General features: G+C 41.5%; 1 protein-coding gene across 7 annotated transcripts in view; it reads left to right on the plus strand.

The window, feature by feature from the left end:
• The first annotated feature begins 3252 nt into the window (after positions 1–3252).
• The window catches only part of CHFR (checkpoint with forkhead and ring finger domains), a 35668-nt gene continuing 18283 nt past the window's right edge, over positions 3253–20637 (plus strand). For 4 of the 7 annotated variants that reach the window (XR_015704026.1, XR_015704027.1, XM_087754430.1 and 1 more), the window contains exons 1-11: positions 3253–3387; positions 3846–3990; positions 6061–6160; positions 13271–13380; positions 15780–15839; positions 15993–16205; positions 17194–17409; positions 17991–18147; positions 18388–18542; positions 19129–19291; positions 20181–20323. Coding sequence is in view for 5 of the 7 variants with exons in the window: in XM_087754430.1 (XP_087610556.1) it covers positions 3858–3990; positions 6061–6160; positions 13271–13380; positions 15780–15839; positions 15993–16205; positions 17194–17409; positions 17991–18147; positions 18388–18542; positions 19129–19291; positions 20181–20323 (1450 nt within the window). In the remaining 2 variants the exon portion in view is untranslated. Of the gene's footprint in view, positions 3502–3845; positions 3991–6060; positions 6161–13270; positions 13381–15779; positions 15840–15992; positions 16206–17193; positions 17410–17990; positions 18148–18387; positions 18543–19128; positions 19292–20180; positions 20324–20637 lie in introns of all 7 variants that reach the window. The other 3 variants (XM_087754433.1, XM_087754432.1, XM_087754431.1) reach the window with 3 other exon arrangements.

Raw genomic sequence — 20637 nt, forward strand, 5'->3', positions numbered from 1 at the left:
AAATTTTACAGGAGGATTTGAGTAGCTGCCTTCAGGGCCTTTTCAACTGAACTGATTTCTGTGATGTTCTTTATCAGGAACTCCTAAATTTCTTTTGCTAGAACCAGTATTGGAGGTGGCCGTTTCTGGCTTGTACCCATCTATGCATTGTGCAGTATTTTGAAACTGCTGGTATGTGTACCACTATTGGCAGGGAAAAAAAGAAATAATATTTGTAGCTTCTTTTTCTCCTGAATCTAATATATGTATACCTGCACAATTCAGAGCCTGAAAACTAATTCCATCTAGAATGACCTGGAGTCTAGAAAGAAAGAAGAGGGGGAGGTATATTGCTGAAGAGACATCAACTGGTGGAACAGATGGGAAAGGCAGACTTGAGGAAAAGATCCTGTCCGTTCTGCCCAGGCCAGGAGGGGGACAAGTACAAAACAGGCCTGTTGAGGGATGGCCCACGGGGAAAGTCGTATAAAACCACCCTGAGCTGGGAGGGAGGTGTCGTCAGTGTACACTGAAAGTGGTTACAGCAGTCTGCTGTTCAACTGCACATAGCAGCAGATCAGTACATCTCTAATTATTATTTGTCTGGCTGGCTAAGCAGCGCAGCATTTAAAACCTAATTTGTTGTATAATTTAATTTTAATTGAGTCTCCTATCCACACAGGACTCGTTAAGCTAGCTGTATGTTTCACTTGCTGTCTTTTTACATGGATACTATGGGAGAGCTGCGAGAGCTGAACCAATCGTTTGCCTGCACTGGGCTATCACCGAGGTGCAGTAACTCCTTGGTGTGATTGCAGGGAGATCTCTTGGCAGGGCTATTTGGGAAATATGTTTTCTCAATGCCACAACATAACAAAACAACTTCCTCCCTCAGCTAATGCTACCATTTACACAGAAGATTTGGTTGTTGGGCTCTTAGTTGCATCTCCCGTGTGCTGGCATTTTCCTCTGCCACTCAGAGATAACAATTACTAGTCACTGTGAGCAGTAATAAAAATGAAGCACCATGACAATGCTTTTGAGTGACTGTAGCTTCCACTGATGTGCCTCTCTCCAGATGTATAAAAGGCGCTAGTCCTCAGTGGGGACAAAGTTGTATTTTACAGACAAATCCTTTTGGAGGAATGCAGGCAGTCGGGCCTCAAGGACCATTTTTTGGTAGTAGAATTATTACTAAGGGAGGAGTTATAGACTAAGGTCAATAAGGCAAAGCTCTTAAGTATGTGCATCAATTTTGACTTACATGTGTGCTTACATTTTCTCCTGAACCGGGGCCCATGCAATTGAGAACTGTGAGCAATACAGTGCATTAGGTGTCAGTTAAAACTGCAGATCCAAAACACTTCTGTATTTGAATAATTTTGCTTGTATCAGAAGTCCCGCGCAGCTCTCTTGCACAGGCTGGTATTGCTGTGAGATTCACGTGGCCAAGGGGATCTCCAGGGTTTCCGGGAAAGGTTAAGATAAAAGCAAAATCTGAGAGCTCAAGCCTGTGAACCAAGTAGGAGTATCAAAGCAAAGAATTGCAAATGGTTTTGTTTTCAGTGTTTTGTTTCTGTTTTCATGCCTTCTGATTTAATCCAAACTTCAGAATCATTTGAGTGGAGGGAAAAAAAAGAGGTTCACTGCCTCTGTACATGTTATATGACTAATTTAAGAAGCTAACCAGCAACCAGCAGGGAGATCCAGGATAGCTCAGCTCCTTCCTCCTCTGTTTTGATGAACATAAAACTGTTGATGAACATAAAACTGAGTCCTTCAGATACATGTGATAAAGGAATTCACAACTATAAGGTTGCTATTGATGTTCTGCAAAAGGACTACAATTTGTTTGCCTAAGAAGCCACTTTATATGGGGTGCTAATTGGCCTAAAAAGATTATGGTACAAGAGGTACAAATGTCCCAGGAAAACAAACAAAACCAATATAGAGAAACAAGCAGATCAACAAGCGGGTAGTAGCGATAATGTTTTACACAAAGGGGGAAAGGGCCACCAAATTTCAGGTACTGGCTTTCTTGATAATCTTTGAGGGGCCTGGTTATGTTAGCTGATTTGGGTTAGGTTGTGGAATCCTTCAAGGGTCAGACCAAGGGAAGAAAGACTGATGCAGAAGTCGTCTTTCAGCAGACTGTGAGGAAGAAGCTCCAACTATTTGGACACATCTGGCAGAGTAAAGGCGGCTGCCGGCTGGGAACCTGCCGGGCCCGGCCGAGCGGGCAGGCGCGAGGGGCAGCTGCCTGAGGTAACCCGGCTGCGGGGCTGGCGGCGAAGGCGGCGTGGAGCGCGTGATGGCGGCGAAGGCGGCATGGAGCACGATGGGGAGAGACGGGGCCGCTCCGCGGGACCTCAGAGCGGCCTAAGGCGGGAGCAGGATGTAAGCGAGCGAGGGGGTGATTTGTTTTCGGTCATTTTAGCTCTCTGAGGTGGCTCCCGGTGGGACGGAGAACGTGGGAAGACGAAGCAGGGGCCTGGGGAAATGAGGACGGCGTGATGGCCGCAGAGAGGCTGGGTCAGTGCAGCAGGGCAGGGAGCACAGGCCCTGCAGGCCCCGCCGGTGCAGACCACAGGAGACGGGGCTGGGCTGCCATTGGGGAACTGATGAGAGCTTCCACTTGCTGTTTTGTTTGGGGGCTTTTGTTGCTGGTTTGGGTCTTTTTTCAGCTAGTTTCCAACTGCTGTAGAAGAGGACATTGAAACAAGGTGGTTGGTTGGGCTACAAAGAGCAAAGTGACGATTCTTAAGGTGCAGAAAGCACTGCTGCTTGCTCTTGCCCCCAATAACTGCAGGTTTTGGTTTGTGAGAGCCTCCTGGTTTAAACTGGCACAGCCCCCTCCGGACATCACCCCCATCAACGGGCGCTGATCCTGCCTCAGCGGGAACTTTCTTTCGAAAGCATGTCCCTCAACAGCAAGTATGCTTTTTATTTAGCCGCAGCTGGCAAACTAATAACTCTTCAACATCGAAGAGTTAACCTACATTTATTTTTCACTGTGTGTGACCGATTAAACGAGCTCAGCCGGCTGCCCGCGCTCACAACTCGCTGCGAGGCGCTCGATCCGCCCGCAACAAAGATGGCGGCGAGCGCCTTGTCCCGCTTGCGAGCCAGCCCGCACCCAAGATGTCCGCCGAGGCGTCTCCGGTGCCCAAGCCTCGCTGTCGCCCCTCTTTTCCCTACGCAGGGCGGCGCGCCGCGGCCTCACCGGAAATGCGGCGCTCTAGCTCGCCTGGCCCGGTGGTGGGCGCCGGAAGGTCCGCCTCTCCCCGCGGCGGGTTCTCTATGGCCGCCGTGCGCCGCCTCCAATGGCAGGCCTGGCCCCGCCCCGCCCTGATCAGCTGATGGTGGCAATGTCTGTTGACAGGAGCCGCCTGGGCCGCGGCGCTGGGCGTAAGGGCCGGCGGGGGGGCCCGGGCCGGCGGGGGAGCGGGGGGCGGCACCCCCTGCCCGCCCCTCGCCGCCCCGGGAGCGGGGCCCGCTGGGGGCGGAAAGTTGGGGAGCGAAGTGAGCGGAGGGAGGGAAGGAAGGAGGGAGGGAGGGAGGCCGCCCCAGCCCGCTCCAGCCCGCTCCCCCTCGGGCGGGGAGCGGCCCTGTGGGGTGGGGGCGAAGGGAAGGGAAGGGAAGGGGCTGGGCCGGCTGCGGGGGGCCGAGTGGCCGAGGGGGAGGGCTTTCCAGCGCCACACAAAAGGGAGCGGGCAGGGCCGGGGCCGGGGGAGCCCCCGGGGGCGTGCGGGGCGGCGGCGCGCAGGGCCCGGCCCCCGGGAGGGGGCTGCCGGCCCCCAGCGAGCGCTCTCCCCCGGGTGCCGTGTGACGGTGGGGCTTGGGGTCGCTTTGTTTGTTTTTGTCAGATGTGAATCCAAATGGAGCACTCGGAAGGAGGCGAGCGGAGCCAGCAGCAGCAGCCCTGGGGGAAGCTGATCCGGCTGGGTGCTGATGAGGCAGAGCCGCACGTCTTGCTGCTGAAAAGGGAATGGACAATTGGTCGGAAGAAAGGTGGGACCGGGGCAGGCTGCGCTGGCGGCGGGCGGTGTTCGGGGGACAGCAGCTGCCCCCCTCCTGCCCTTTACAGCACTGGAAGGTGGACTGAAACTAGTCGGGTTTGGTGCTTTCAGCTGTTGGAGGCGCTTGCCAGGCGGTCCCTTAGTCCTAACTTACCTCTGGGCTCTGTGTGAAGAGGAAGTTTTACGCTGACCTTTTCTTTTTTACCGACGTGTGACATGCGCACGTTTAAAAGTGAATGTGCCTTTTAAGTGGCCTGTGACAGTTTGTACAAATAAGAAAAAACGATTGTTGATTCAGAAGAGTTTCTGTGTATCAGTCCTGTTTACGTTCCCATTTCGTTTCTGTGGTTAAAATAAGTTGGAACTGCAATGCAAAATGCTTGTGCCTCAGAGAAAAGAAAACGCCCACATAAAAGCCCTTAATTCTTCTGGCCATATAAAGATTGCCAACAAGTACTGAAAGTTTCTCTGAGAGTGGATTTGAAAGCTGTTTTCCCCAGAGTCTAGGCCTTTCGCTACTTGCCTTTATTTTAAAGGATTTCACGCTTACTGTATTTAAAACAATCATTGCAGTGTTTTAATTTTTGTACTCTGCCCTGACAGCACTGATTTTCAGTTTCCTGTTCATCAGTTCAAGCTATTTGACTGACCAGTCGCATTCTGTAAATAGTCTTGAGCAAACACCAAATGCTATAGCTCTATGAGGAATTTGGATAATGTATTGTAGGAAAATGTTTTGCCTATTCACATTTGGTAATATACATTTAGATTGCTTATCGTTATCTGAGCTGTAGGTGAATTCTTCAAATTGAGGTCTAGTTGAGGATTATCTTGCAGAAAAAAGATGAATTTTTGCGTGTTCTATTGCTTCCGTAACTGTTTGCTAATGGATTAATAAAATGAGTGGTTACAAGCGTACCAAGCTTTAGGTCATAAGTATTACTTAGAAAGTCTTCAGGAGCATTAGAAGTGCTTGTTTACAGCATTTTGTCCTTCCTGCTCCCATATGGAAGTCTTAACTCTGTAGAACAGAATGGAAATGTTGGCATGCTCCTGGATAAAATTTAGCCTGCTCACTTTCAGCAGGCCTCCTAGCGTCACAAGTCGTGAGGCCATAGTTAAGTCTGTAGCTGTTGATTGTTCCTTGACTATTAGGAGTAGACTAGTGATAAACTGTCACCAGCATGTGTAGCGGTTACTGCTTTCCTCCTGGATGCGTTGTTCTTGCAGGCTGAGATACAGTGCACCCACAGCGTGAATAGGTGGAAGTGAATCATGTTTGTTAATTATAATTTCTGTAAGCAAGTACTTTGAGTCATTTGTGAGAAAGATTAGTGGGGAACCTTGAGCATTCAATGTTAAAGTGAAGTAAAAATACTGGATTTGCTCAGAGCCCTGGAGTCGTAGGTAGGAAGGTTTCTATTACATCGACATTGTCGTTACACTTCTCCTGCATATCCCTAAGACTTAGTTCTGGATTTTTAATCTCCCTTCAGCTTTATTAACGTAATAGTGCTGTCAACAGAGATGAGGAAAATTTTCCTATTTAAAAACAAACAAAAGAAAGAGATTTTAACATAGAACAGTGATACTCTTTTATTTATCAGCTGTCGGTTCCTACTATGTCCCCCCAATATACCAGAATGAAGCAGAAGTTAAATCCAATGAAACAGTGTTACAATGATGTGGGAAAAGGACTGGGTGCTCTGTGATGTATGCCTCTAGAGGTTAGACTGAACACTTCAAATCCGTGTGAGTTTATCTCTGTACCACCCTAGAACAGAGTAATTGTGATTTGATTTCCATCTGTAAGGGCTAGGATTGGGGGGGAGGAAGGGAACCAAAACATCTTGAAATGGTTGAAATAAGCTGATATCAGCACATGGGGCTATCTCACTGCTTGTGTCGCATACTAGATTGCTGCCTATAGGCCAGTAGAAGTTTTGAACTATTGCAGATGTATATGAGTCAGTTTGTTGTGCATTTATAGCCATGTAGAATGCTGATCTGTCTGTGTAATGTGTATTTTTAAGCACACTGGAAAATCTGCTTTCTTTTTAAGGTTGTGACTTATCTTTCCCTGGCAACAAATTGGTTTCTGGAGATCACTGTAAAATCATAGTGGATGAAGAATCTGGTCAAGTGTCATTGGAAGATACAAGGTTGGTTCTTCTGTGAACTTCTACTCTTACCTTCTTTTTAGGCTGTGAAGTAAAATCTTGTGTATTGCTGGAGGCATTGATAGTAAATCCTTCTCTTTTTTGTCCCCGTCTCCCCCCTCCCCCTTGCATCTAGGTTTGAGGGTTTTTTGGCTCTTTCTAACTATTTTTTTTTCTCTACAAAGGAATTCATAGTCCACTGGATGAGAAACACTTGATGTAATAGTTCTGTATCATATTTCTTTAGACTTGTGAAAAAAGTGATGCCAGCATTCTTAAAAGCTCTAAGCACGAATGTGCCTCAATTCACACTTGTATAAGGAAGAAAATACCTGCAGTGATGATCTCAAAGCATGAAGTAGATGTGGAGTAAGAATCTGTACTTGTAACACATCTTTCTGGTATTAAAAATATCTGTAATCTATATAGCATAAGTACTGTAGTAATCTAGCAGTTGTGGTGGGCATGTCAGATGGAGATTAGAGCCTGTTCAATCTAATTTAATAATAAAAGATGTTTGCTAGATTTCTATTATTGATATTTCAGTTTTGTTTCTTTTGTTTACCCAGAATGATTTTTTTCTTTTCTGGGTGTTTCTGCATTAAGTTAGGGGTGTGAGAACTGAAGCCCTTAGTGTAGAAAGATATAAGCATATACTTCACTAGAACTACTGTTAAAAAGCTAAGCTAATTTAGTGGAACTACTTTTAGTATATAAAGTTAATTACATACTTCTTCACATGCTGAAGGCCAGTGAATTTGCTGTACTGGTGAGGCTATTTCCTGTAGAGTTCTAAGGCTGCTGTGGGAGTACAAATAGCACTGCAGGGGTGGTGGGTGGTTTCCAGTGGATTTTAGTTAGTTTTCTGGTTTCCTTTATAAAATTTGAGATAGGGGTTTGAATGGAAGGGTATTTCCTAGGAGGAGATCGTAATCTTCTTCAAATTTTCATCTGCTTCATTTTTGACAGGATTTTTTGTCTAAGATTGCCAAAAGCTGCTGGTTTATTACATTTCAAGAACTCTGTGACATTTTAAAATGCTTCTGTAAACCACATGCTTTTTCTGCCAGGTTATTGCAGTCAGTAAAGAAATAAATAATACTTTTCTGCCAGCTCCCCCCATTCCCCCATTTTTCATGTCTGGAAGGCATTTTACCCAGAGATGAAGACGACACTTCAAAATATATTGATGTACATACATAAAGAGGAAATTTCACGTTTGAGGTTTTGAAAAGTGTCATGCTGAATCCCTGTTCCAACACACCAGAATGCAATTAAGTATATTGTTCTGGTAGCTCAGGGTTAGTATCATACCTGCTGAGCTTTTGACAAAAATCCCTGCAAGAATATTCTGAAAAACCTTTGAACTGTGTAATTCAATGGTGTGCGCATTTTTGGAGGGCACTGGCAGAATGTATGAGCTCTAGTTGACATTTTTCTTTCAGCAGAATTTTTGCACCTCTGGTCCTTTTCTGTCTCTTGATCAATTAGTAGCTGTGTTGATATTAAAAGGAGTCTTTTTCAGGGTGAGGAACTCCCTTCCAGATATTTACATGGGCTATGCATTTCATTTTATTTCCTTGAGTAAAACAGAACGTATAGAATTATTCAGGTTGGAGGAGAGCTCAGGAAGTCACTTAGTTCAAACTCTGTCAAAGATGAGCCACCACTGGATTTAGACTAGGTTGTTTAGGCTTTCTCTAGTCAGGTCTTGAAAACCTCCAAGGACAGAGATTCTGTAGCATCTCCGGGCCCTTATTTCAGACCTTAATTATCCTCACAGTGACTTGTTTGTTTCCTTGCATCTGTTTGAACCTTCCTTGTTTCAATTTATGACTTCTATCATCTCAGTAAAGAACCTGTTTCTGTTTTCTTGGTAGCTTCCTCTTAGGTACTGGAAGGCTGCTGTTAGGTCCCCTGCTCACCAAGCTGTCTTCTCCCAGGCAAAACAAGCCCAGTTTCCCTAGCCCCTTAGCTCATAGGCCTTGTGCTCCAGCCCTCTGGCCACGTTGGTGGCTATCTGCTGGACTTGCTCGAGTTTATCAAGACCTTCCTTGTACTAGGTGACCCAAAACTAGATGTAATATTTTAGATGTGGACTAATGAGTTCCAAGTAAAGGGGAAGAATAATCACTTAATTTGAATTCCTGACTACGCCCCTGTTAATACAGCCAAGTGTGCTGTAGGCCTTCATCACTGCCGGGGTGCGCTGCTGACTTAAGCCTGGGCATAAGTCCAGGGTGTATGATCTTATGCTTAGTCATAAGATCCACGAAGAACCCTTGCTGGTTGGTCTCTAGCTTGTGCTGTTGCAGGGGATTATTCCATCCCAGGTGCAGGACTTGGGGTTTGTCCTTGTTGAATATCATGACACTCCTGTCAGCCCTTTCCTCTAGCCTGCCTAACTGCTTCTGAGTGGCAGCCCAGCTCTGCCCCTGCTTTGGTGTCATCCGCAAGCTTGATGAGGGTGTATTTCCTCTCCACTTATAGGTTGTAGCTAGAGAAAATAACCAGGATAGATCCCTGGAGGGCTTATACTCCCAGAAGCTGTGGGATGGAATGCTAAATTTTAGGGAAAAATATCAGGCCTAGCTAGGATGTCTAGGAAATGGCTTATAATTGTCATTCTCCAATGTTATCCCACATTCCAAGACTTTTCAAACAATGAATCAGGCCGTGTTTGCCTACCATGGTAGTCTCAGAGCGTAGCTGTAGCTCTAAGCTTGAGAAACCGTCCCTAGTTTCAGGTGCATGTAGCTGGTAGAATTGGTTTAGACCAATGTCATGATAATACAACCTAAAGAAATTGTGAATGATGCAGAAACATTCCTGCCTTTTTTTTTTTCTTCCATACACACACACCCCCCCACACACACCCACACCCCCAAGGCAGAAGGTGCAGCCAGCAGAAAACTAGCAAAGCCAAATTAAAGTTAATTTTCTATATGATATATTCACGAAAAGGTGGGGCTTGTTACAGCGGTACTGTAATAGAAAGGCTGCACCTATGGAGTGCTACCAATTAGCTGCTTATGCAGGTTACAAGTCTATGTATCTAACAAAACAGAATAAGATCCTTTATGTGTTCTACTTGCCTGTGAGTTGGTATGAAGTATGGCTAACATTTGCTGAATCAAGAGACTAAACAGGTTGATATGAGTACTTGCAGAAGACTATCTGTTCTTCTGAGCCTTCCAATGTTTGTGTCAAGTATCAGATGAGCTCCAAAAAATCAAGCAGGCTGAAAGAAGAAGATTTTTGAATGTTTGAGTTGGCACTACAGATGTCCAGAGTCCCAGAAAAATGCTGCAATATCAGCTTTTTCTTCTCTGAAGTGGAAAATAGTTTGGAAACATTGCTGTGGTCAAGCTCAGATTTTTCTGGTGAGGAGGAGTGCATTGAAGGAGGCAGCTAGTGTGGGACAGTTGAACTGAGTGGACTTTGTTTCTGTATTGTAGCTAAACCAAAGAATATCATCAAATATATGTAGACAGCCAACATTGGTTTTTATCTCCCTGGTAGCGTAATGAGTTCTTGGATTACTTTGGAAAGAATTACCATAAATTTGCAGGTGAAAGAAAATGTGTAGAGAACTCAAAATTATTGAGTAAATAGAAGTTTGGAAGTTACGAAAGCCAAGAGTTAGCAAATAGTACAATAAAATATTCGCAGACTCACCCTTTTTTGGGGTATGTTTCTGCTTTATTTTCCAAACCATGCGCTACTTGCTTTATACTGCTTGAAAGAAAACAAATTATACAAGCTGACCTAACACAGTGGAGGCAGTAGTTGGCTTGCCCTAAGTAAAGCAATTGTAAGATTCTCCATTTTGAAAAAGAAATTTTAAAGGCAACTAAGGTAATTTTTTTAAAGACCTCCTCTTGTCTTCTAGGATTTTTTTTTTATGTATTCTAAGTAGTAAGTGATGTTTCAGAGCAAGAAGCTGTTTACACAAGGCTGATACTCATGTGACAGGCAAGCAGATATTCCCTTCCTGTGGGTAAATCGGAGGTTGATCTTCAGTTGGTGCTGGTGTCCTTTCTGCTACTAAATTCTCCTCACCCTACCAGTCAAAATTATTTCTGTGAACATTAAAAGAATAGAGAATTACAGAATCCCTTCTGTGCTGCGTCACTTAAAAGAATTCAAAACTCATTTCAGTTTACCATTTGTTTAGGATAATATACATTTAAATAGCAGGTAACTATTAGAACTATTAACCCAGAAGCTTTACCATAAATTACATTCTTTCCCTGGGTGGATGCAGTAATTACTAAAAAGTAACAGACTGGCGTTTTTCTCGGAAGGATACCAAAGTATCTTACATCACACAGATCATTCACCTACTTCAAAAGTAAGCTTGTTCTGAGTGAAATGTAGCTGTTCCCATCAAATCTGCACAACAGTTGGGACTGGGAAGTAAAGGTAATGTCTGGTTCATTAATCAAACTGTAGAGTCATCAACCACGTTGGAATTGAGTCAAGGCCTGACTTTTTTCTTACGCTCTTTAGAAAAGTGACATTGGGACCTTTTGTGACATCGTTTCACAATGCAGACAATTTATGTCTGATAGTACCGTTTTTCTTCTCCACCTCAAAAATCATCCATCCAGTTGGTATCAGTTCAATATTAAGTCCTAATGAATGTCCTTCATACTTGGGATTCTCATCGTACTTTCTACTTATTTTATGGGGACCTTAGTTTAATTTGAGACGTCCGAGGAATGTACAAATGTCATAATTTATCATGTGTGTCTGATTAAAAAATACGCACGCCATTAATTCGATATGTCACCCTATTTGTTAAATGCCTCGTGCTAAAGCCTGAAACTGGAAATGAAAGACTAATACAATTATCTGGCGTAGTTGGATATTTTTTTTCCCTTTGATTGTTGGCTGAGATATAAATACCACTACTTTGGTTTGCTAATGTATTTAAGAAAAGCTTATGGTTTTCTGTGTTAAGTGGTATCAGTTTATTCCTACTTCATTTGGGTCCGTGGATGCCAAATAATTCATTGGTCAGCTCTCATTGAAGTCTGTATAACTGTGCAGAACTGAAAAGATTTGGCTATTCATAATCAATTTGACAATCAGGGTCTTGGGTAGCTATTTCTGCAGCTTGCCTCGTGAGACCAAGCACGAGTGGTTACTAGATGTGTGATGATTTTTCTTTTTTTCCAAGAGTACCTCACTTGAGTTATTGGCCCTCATAACCGTCTTGGAACTTGGCAGTCATGACAGAGCATCTTCATGAAATACATTGTTGTGACATTTTTTTCCCTGTGTTTAGTGGCATATTGGAACTAGGAATTGCCTGTAGAAGCTAAACCTCAGTAAGAGACAATTCTTGTTACTCGAGGTTAGCCGTTTTATTACAGAAGACGGTCTAAAACACTTAGGGCAGATGGGAGATGCTTTGTTTTGCCTTCTGGAAAATGAAGGAGGTAAAATTTGCTGTTTCCTAGTTTTGTTAAAGGACCTCTGACAGGTTCCAGGGATTGTTGTAAGCTTTACTGTTTCTTTGACAATTGAAGGAGGTGCAATTTCTGCTTCGATATAATCTTTTTAATATTTTATCACTAGCATCAATGTTAAGTTAAAAATGGGTAGAGTTTCTAACAGACTGACTAAAATTCTTTTTTTTCCTCTTGATTGCTAAACTTTGGCATTCTTTTAGTGATGTCTCTGTTCTGCTGGTTCTTTGGTGCTTTCAGACTAGTCAACATCTGTATGCCTGAGGTAAAAAGGCAAGCTTAAAATAGTTCTCTTGCTTATAGGAGAAGCTTGAAGATTCTTTAATAGAGCAAGTATTGATGTGAGCCAAAGATTTTTGTGTGTTTCTTGATGTTTAAAATAGCGTTTTTATTTTTTTGTATCTTGTTATTGGATTAGTTGACTCAACCATGTAGACAGTGAAAGCCATTGCAGAGGTAAGAGCAAGAACTGATACCTTGATCAAGACTTGCTGTAGTGATTCAAAAGGGTTTGCTTTTCCTTTTTACTTTTTCATGTAACGCTTTCGACTTTGTGTCCAAAAAAAGGTCAACAGTACGAAGTTCCAGTTTTCTTTCTCTGTTCATGTTACTAAATGACAAGAGGTTTTCCCAGGTTGCCTTTTAAAAGACAAATAATGAGAAGGGAAGGTGCTTATTTCTGAATAACCATCCCTCTCCCCTGGAGAGAGGCTGGCCTGTTTGCGGCAGGCTGTGTCCAGTCCTGGGCACAGGCGGTGGCCTCCAGGAGGTGGCAGCAGAGCTTTGCTGGTATTTCATGCAGCTGGGGGGGAAACGCAGATTCTCCGTTCGTTTCTATTTGGTACTAATTGCTGAGATTTTGAATGGTAGAAGACTGAAATTCTGGAATGCTGCAGCCCTGATAGAGGCTGAGCTGGGATTATTCAGTACTTGAATAACTTGGTTATAAAACGCTAATAGCTTGTGTATAAAACATCACCCATAGTGAAGGAGATACCTCCCTTAATCAGCAATGCTCTGCATTTTCCTCTTCCCCCACTTCATTTCTTCCATAAGTCTTGGAGTTTTTATCAATATCAAAATAGTTCATTGCAATTCATCTTTTAATTATGTGTAACTGGTTTTCCACCTTACTAACTTCTTGCTTTTGAGTCGGAAACAGTCTAAGTAACCTTGGAATTTTAGGTTTTTTACTATTTGAAGCAAGAGGGGAGAAAAAATAATGCCACGTGGCATCCCTGACTGTACAGGAAAAGTTCCTTCGTCACAGAATGTCTTGGGAGATTCCCGGTGTTAATTGGAAAACATAACCTAGAACTTTTTTAATAGAAGGCCTATTGTCCTTTCCTGTTTAATAGTTAAAGGGTAAAGATTATTGTACAGAAACAATCCTCTAATTGGCCAAATGTCAGGGATCTTTTGTCTGTCTATCTGTTTGTCAGCTACCATCTCTTTACCAGTAGCTGCAAATGAGCTTTGAAGTCCCAGTAGCTCTTTTTTTTTTTTTAATCCTGGCTTACATTTTTGTTGAGAACCAATAGTTTTTCTTCATTAAAAGTATCTTGTGTTTTCCCTTCCTTCTCCTATGTAATTATGAAAACATTTACGCTAAGTTATCTCTTCTTTCTCTTTACAGTACTAATGGAACAGTAATTAATAAACTGAAAGTGGTTAAGAAGCAGACATACCCTTTACAGACTGGGGATGTGATCTATGTTGTTTACAGAAAAAATGAGCCAGAGAACAGTAAGTAAATGGTATTTTTTTAAATGGCATGCTTAGTCATTTTTTTGAGTCATGACAGAAAAGAAATATCAGTACAATTAAAACAGAATTACTCAATTTTAAGACAAATAACTTGCTAATATTTAAAAACAAGTCACTATAAAAGAAGTCATGGATGTGCCAGTTTTTACAGGGACAAGTCTGAGCAACTGTCTGAAATTGAAACGTGCCTAGAAGTAGTTTTGGAAGAACTAATGCATGGAATGGTAACTAATGAGGTCCTGCTCACATGCCCAGTGCTTCTTTTAGAAGTCACATTGCTGGGGTAGTTGTTGATACTTTATATATCACATTGAAGCAATTTTGGGCATCGGAAGGAAGGGCTGCAAAAGCTTTTTGTTTTGTTTTGGGTTGGGTTTTTTGTTTTAGAGAGGGAAGAGGCAAAATGGGGAGGAGGTGGGGAAAGCCCTATTAGTGAAAGTAGAATTAGTAAACTTGGAAAAATATTTGTGTGGTCTTAAAGAAGAATCATGCCTTGCATGCCTATAATTCTTTTCAAGAATTCGTTTCAGGATGATGCAATTGAAATAACATAATTAGGTTTTGTTGTTTTGTTTTTTTTCTTAAGTAAAAATTAATGGTGGTCCTTCCTCAAAGGTTTTTAAATAAGCCAAGCTGTTGTTGGGCAGGAAGTAATGTCCTTTCATGTGTTAACTGCGTAGAAGTCAGGGACCAAGGTTTAGGTGTAAGTGCTCAGTTTTTGCAATGGAACGAAATTAATAAAAGATTTCATGAATGATATGTGTTGTCATGTGTCTTAGAGATGTTCATAAATGATTTGGGAAATGATAACTATTGAGGCAGCAGAATTTTCATTTCATACCTTTTCGTTTCGTATCATTTCATTTCATTCAGTTATATGGGATCATTAAATCCAACGCTGACTGAAAAGATTTACAGAAATAATTTAATTGCTCATTATTATGGAATAACAGATGGGGTTCAACTCTGATAAATGGAGGGGAGAGAGGGAATGGGCAAGCTCTGTTTTTACATATGTATTGTTGTGCCCCAGCCGACTGCTCTGCCTGTTAGCGTGCAATTCTTCTTTTAAGTGCGAAATATGTAATATTTAAATTTTAGCAGAGAGCGCTCACTTTCTGGAAAAGACTTTAGATGAAAGAGGCATTTTTAAATGTTAATTCTCATTACTGTACTTGGTAGCTCTGAAGCGGAACTTTAAGGTGAACAGACGGACTTTGTATGGTCATAAGCTCCCCTATTATTGTGAAGATAATTGGATGTACTGGGAGATGGGAGGGTGTAGTATGAGGTACATTTACAGCGTGATATTTAATGTAAAACACAAGACTGTACAGTAACAGACACATGAACTGTTAATCTAAAAAATTCTAGATACATACATACCCAGTACTGAAATACTTCCTTTATGAAGCTGCTGTTCATTTATATACAGACAGATTTATGCTGTCTGATGTAAATGTTACAAGAAGCAGTGATAAGCTATGTTTGGCTGGCTGGCTGGCTTGTTTATCTCCCAAATCCTTCTAAGATATCACTATTGCAGTTGATGCTACTTGGAAGAACTCACGCGCATTTTCCAGGTACTTTGTAATGAACTGAATCACTGATTTCTGTTTGGGTTAACAAGTATTTGAGTTACCAAGCCTCCAGTTTTGCTTTTTCAGCTTCTCCATCTTTAAAGACAGAGGGAGAATTTAGATCTGGCATGCCTATTTGGCCATTCTGAGTAGTTCTGAAGGAGACAATACTCTAATTTCGATCAGAAAAAGGGTTGCTACAAACTAAGAGAGTCTTATTTGCTTCTAGGTGGCTGGAGATCAAAAAAAGTAGCAAGTCAGGGGAATCTTTGCAACTGTATTAGGATGACATAAGATGGAGAAGAAAGGGATATTATACAGTTGGTTTTATTAATAGATACTAAATTAGTTTCTGGATGAAACTTATGGTGTGTCTTAATCTGTGTTTTTGAGAGTTCATGTATCTCATAAAGAAATGAAATTGAGAAGTGAGCTCTGAATAAGCTTCTTCGAAGAACTTCCAAGTGTCAGTAAAAATACAGTTTGTTCTGACACAGGGCAGATTTTAGGTTTAAGAAATTGATTAAGCCTCTGGTTCCATGGCTGGCAGAAGTTAAACGTCACACAAAAGCTGCTCTGCCTGTTTTCCTGAGAAGAAAAGATCTTGCTGTGCTGTTCCTAATTGCCTGCTAAGTAGGAGTATTAACACTGTACTATAGCGGTGACCCCTCACTTGCCTCTTCCATTGTCAGGCACTTTGGGGAGGCAGTCACTTGTGAATAGAAGTTGTTTATGCGAGATTAAGGTTAGTGAATTTTTGTTTAAAGATTTTGATCAATATTTTTTAACCTCTTTCAGATGTTGCTTATCTTTATGAATCCTTAAACACAAAACATGATGCAACTCAAGAACCAGTAGGTAAGGAAGTAATTCAAGATCCATGAAGAGGAGCTAAGCTCCAATGACTAATGTAACCCTCTTGAGAGAGTTTGATTCCTTGGAATTTTGAAGCCGTGATGTGGTGACTGTCACAGAGATCTCTTTCTTTCCTTTCTCCCCTTCCAACTGTAGAAGTTAATGTAGAAAACCAATGCCATGTGACCAAAGATACCTCAAGTACAGGAAGAAGTAATGATGAGACCCAAATTACCTCATCACCATCAGCTACTCAGTCTTGCTATGAGGAACCACAGCCATCTACTTCTACATCTAACCTCTTTAATGCTGCTTCTACCTCTCTTATTGAGTCTGCATCTGTTCAGCAGGATAATCCTTCTACATCTGGTAAGAGTTGTGTCAAGTGTTTAAAGTTTGATATCCCATCCACCGTTACTCCAGTTTTTAATTTTAACAGATTAATCTCTTACCCCTAACTGGGTCTTTAGCATTTGCTTTGTAAAGTTCTAGTGAAAGTACCAGGTGGGTATGTGCATTTTAACTTTCTCTCTATGAGTAGGCAGGGGAAATCCAGGTGGATGAGTAAGGCAATTGTGAGAATTGCTTATGCTGAGAGGGGCAGAAAACGCACATAAATCCCAAGCTGGTCTATCTTTACAGTACAGTTTTGTGGTGGGGCACTGGTGAATGCTTAGCAAATGTATGTGGCTCATATAACAAAGTAAGTAGATCTGAGTGCTCGTGCAGTCACTCTGAGAAGCTGCTCTAATTGTCACTGTTACTGCCGCCAATCACCAGTCCCCTTTCCCTTGCTTAGAGCTCTAAAGGGCCAAAATATACCACATGGATCCCTAGTCTAGCATCTTGCATTATGTTGGCAAGTATAATACCACAGTGCTGTGTAACTCTTAAAATAGAACCGGAGCAAGAATGGCTATCTAGAAAATAGCATTTGTCAACAGGTAATTGGGACTTTTTAAACATGCTCCTATGAGAACAAAGCTTTGCCTTCCGCTGTGATCCTGACCTGTTACGTATGATCAATATTGCACAAATCCTCTGCCTGGCATCTTTGTCAGGAAGACCTGGTGTGGACAATAGTCCTATGAATAAAGACTCTACAATTTAAAGAGGGATGAGGATTTTAAGTAGGGTTACACAACTAATACCTTGTTTTCCCCCCAGGTCTTCCAATTAGTCAGATTGGCTCAGAATGCATGTAGTATAGTTATGCAGACATTGCTTTTTTGCTCCACTTTTTCCTATTCAGGTGTTTGGATTGATGTGTGTGCATCATCAGTGTTTGAGTACCTTTTGTTTCACATGTCCCATATCTGTATGCAGCTATGTTCGTGTTTCTGGTTTTATTTTGCAGGATCACAATCCTCAGTTTTCACTCCTGTGCCTGCTTTCCCCATCTTAGAACCTGTGTGTCTAAGAGCACTGGATGATGAACATGAAAAGCTGGATATGAATACTGAAACTTCTGCAGTCACTTCAGAAATCACTGACAAAGAAAAAGCAGATGCAGATGCTCAAAGGACAGGGGAGGAGGAGAGTTTGGAACCTGCAAAGAAGAAACTAAAAGGAGGCTAGTTTACTACAGTATTGCACAACCTATCCTGCACTGTTTTATTTTAATGTTATTGTTGAGAGTTAGTTTAAAAAGCCTAATTAGAGACTTAAAGCTATGTCCATTTTTCATAGAAGCCCAATGAGATTAACAGAAACATAAGCATCTGTGCTTATTTTTCTTTATTAATATGAAATAAATTCAAAACGCATGCATATCAAACCTAGAAGGTCTTGAAAGGGTATGCTAGTAGGGGATAGGTGACTGTTTTCCTCCTTACAATGTTATTTTATGTTTTAGTATTGTATTAAATAAGAAAAGCAAAACTTCCCTCTTGTTCCGCACCCCACCTCCCCAGGTCAGCTGTCATCAGTCCTTCTTCAATTTGTTTCTTGTTTCTTATTGACTTGATTTCTGATCCAGTGAAAACAATGGCTTCAGTAGCAGGAGCTGTTATGTGTGAAGCAAGAGCCTTTAGTGGGACCATTGCCAGTGAAAAGGGAATCAGTGTATATCTTTCAGGTCTTTTTTTTTAACACTTAAAGTAAATTTAAAAAAGCTTCAAAAACTACATACTGTGGCATCTTCTGTCTTTGTAGATGAAGATGCTTGTCCAAATCTTTCACCAGCAGCTCCAAGTGAATGTATAATTAAAATTGGCTCTGAAGATGCAAAAACGTCAAATGTGAAACCAGATAAGATGGAAGAAACATTAACTTGCATTATCTGCCAAGAACTGCTGCATGACTGTGTAAGGTATGTATGATTGACAAAAACTGTAATCCTGTGGTGGTAATAATAAGTCCAGTGACAACTGTTTGAGCATGCCAGGATATTTAGGGTTTTCACAAACCCTTCTGAGACCCCTTTTTTTCTCTCCCAGTCTATATAGTCAAATCAATGCTAAACAGGTTTTTGAGTGTTACGAATGTATCTGAAAAATGAAAGATTTGTGTTTTGACTCTTTCTTTCATTGTTTTCATGTTTGTTTTCCAGCTTGCAGCCTTGTATGCATACTTTTTGTGCTGCCTGCTACTCAGGGTGGATGGAAAGATCTTCTCTGTGTCCAACTTGTCGTTGTCCGGTAGAACGTATTTGTAAAAATCACATATTGAACAACTTGGTTGAAGCTTATCTGATTCAGCATCCAGGCAAGTTGAACAGTGTGTGACAGAATCTGATGTATTTCACACGTTAGCTGCGTAATTGATGTATGCACACACTGTTGTCTATTAAATGGCTATGTGTGTTTTATTACTCTGCTGTTTTCTCTGACATGGCTGTTAAGAAAACAAGTGCATTTAATATGACATAATAACTTGTAATATTTCAAATACTGGGTGAGAATTGAAGGTGATTTAGTACTATAACTGAGTATGCTAAGAAATCTTAATTTTATTTTGCTACTTAATCATGAGAAGGATATCAGTTTTATCAAATAGGGCACACTGACTGATTAGGCCACCTAAGCTCAGATACTTCTGAAAAATACACTTGAATATGGATTTAATTAACTTTCATCATGGCTTCTTGAAAATAAAACTTAAGTTGCCTGAGACTACACTTCCATTAACAGAGAGGGGAATTTAACTAAGATCTTCTAGAACTCTGTTATCAAAAAATAAGTTTTGTGGAAATGAAAACACAATAATCGTAACTGTGTTATTAAAGTAGGGTGGGGATAAGGGATGTGAGGTGTTCTTTTGTCTTGAAATTTGAATTTGGTTCTCCTGCTAGATAAATGTCGTAATGAAGATGATGTACGTAGCATGGATGCTAGAAACAAAATTACTCAAGACATGTTGCAACCTAAGGTGCGGAGATCTTTTTCAGACGAGGAAGGAAGTTCTGAAGATTTATTGGAATTGTCAGATGTAGATAGTGAGTCTTCAGATATCAGGTATGTCTGTAAGTTGTGCGCTGAATTAGATTTACTTACGTTTGAATGCACAAACCCACAAACTGAGCTACTTTCACAAAAGCTGCTATTGCTGAGAGTGTTTCCATGATCATTGCCAGAATGAATCTTATTTTTGTTTTCAGGTAAGTTCATTCTTACCAGTAATTATTTTGGCAATTCTACTAGCCATCCTACTGAACCTTGAGCAGTCAACAGAAAATAATTAAAATTACCTCCCTAGAAGTCCAGCAAGATTCAGTTTATGGCCAACAGTGCTATCCTGAATTGTGCAACAACTTCATGTGAGATATGTGAAATGACCTTTTCCAATTATGAATTGTCTGTTGCCTTAAGAGAAGACAGGTTTCTGGCTAAGATCTTGTCAGGAGACAAAGCAGTCCACGACCCTATGAGTACAGCTGCAATGATGGTGTTTTCTTATGTGTCTGGAATGCTGCTTTCACCAGGTGTATGGTACTGAAGCAGCTGATGCTTGACCTAGGGATTCCCAGGCACCAAAATATCTCCTCTCTACTTCCAATGGCAAACATTTTTTGCTCTATGTCTAGAGGGGAACAGAAGAACTCTTCATGTAGATAATTATTCCAGCTTTGTTCCTCTCTTTCTTGTTCATCTCACTTCCAGTCACACTGCTCTTTTTTTCTTTTTTCTTGGGGAATACTACAAAATACAACGTTTTTATCTGTTACAACTACAGCAGTCTTCACAGCTGTGAGGTACTGAATTATGTAAACTTCCATATGTTACTGGATGAAGAAATTCCAAATTTAAACTTTGAAAGTATGACCAACCCTGTTTAGCATAGGGATGAGTTTTATATTTGCATTTGTTGGGTGTGATTTCCTATGACCTTATTTTGTTCTTTCAGTCAACCATATATAGTATGCAGACAGTGCCCAGGGTATCGAAGACACTCTGTTCCAACTCTGCCTGGCACAGGCCAAGAGACAGAAGCGGGAGGAATGCAAGCACTGGGAGATGCTCCGTCTACATCTGCCAACTTCCCTGCAGGTCAGTGTCATGAAATCTTCTCCGTAGTGTGAGACTAAAATACTACAACGCAAACATCTGTTATGAACTAACCAAGCTCACTCTCGTAGTACTGCGAGAGTAGCACCACTTCGCATGGGTGTCTTCGCAAATATCGTGAGATTTGACCATGGTTTTTCTGTGGTTGTCCAAAATAGGTTGCTGATGGTTGGTAGTTCATAAACTGTTCTACATATTGAAATATTTTACACACCTACATAGTTTAGAAGTGTGAATGCCGTTTTTCTGCTCTTCTATAGAATTTTTGTAAGAATGATATTGCTTCCTTGTTACTT

Source organism: Nipponia nippon, unplaced genomic scaffold, assembly GCF_047370975.1.
Source record: "Nipponia nippon isolate SJK-2023a ecotype South Korea unplaced genomic scaffold, ASM4737097v1 scaffold_18, whole genome shotgun sequence".
Classification (NCBI taxonomy): Eukaryota; Metazoa; Chordata; class Aves; order Pelecaniformes; family Threskiornithidae; genus Nipponia; species Nipponia nippon.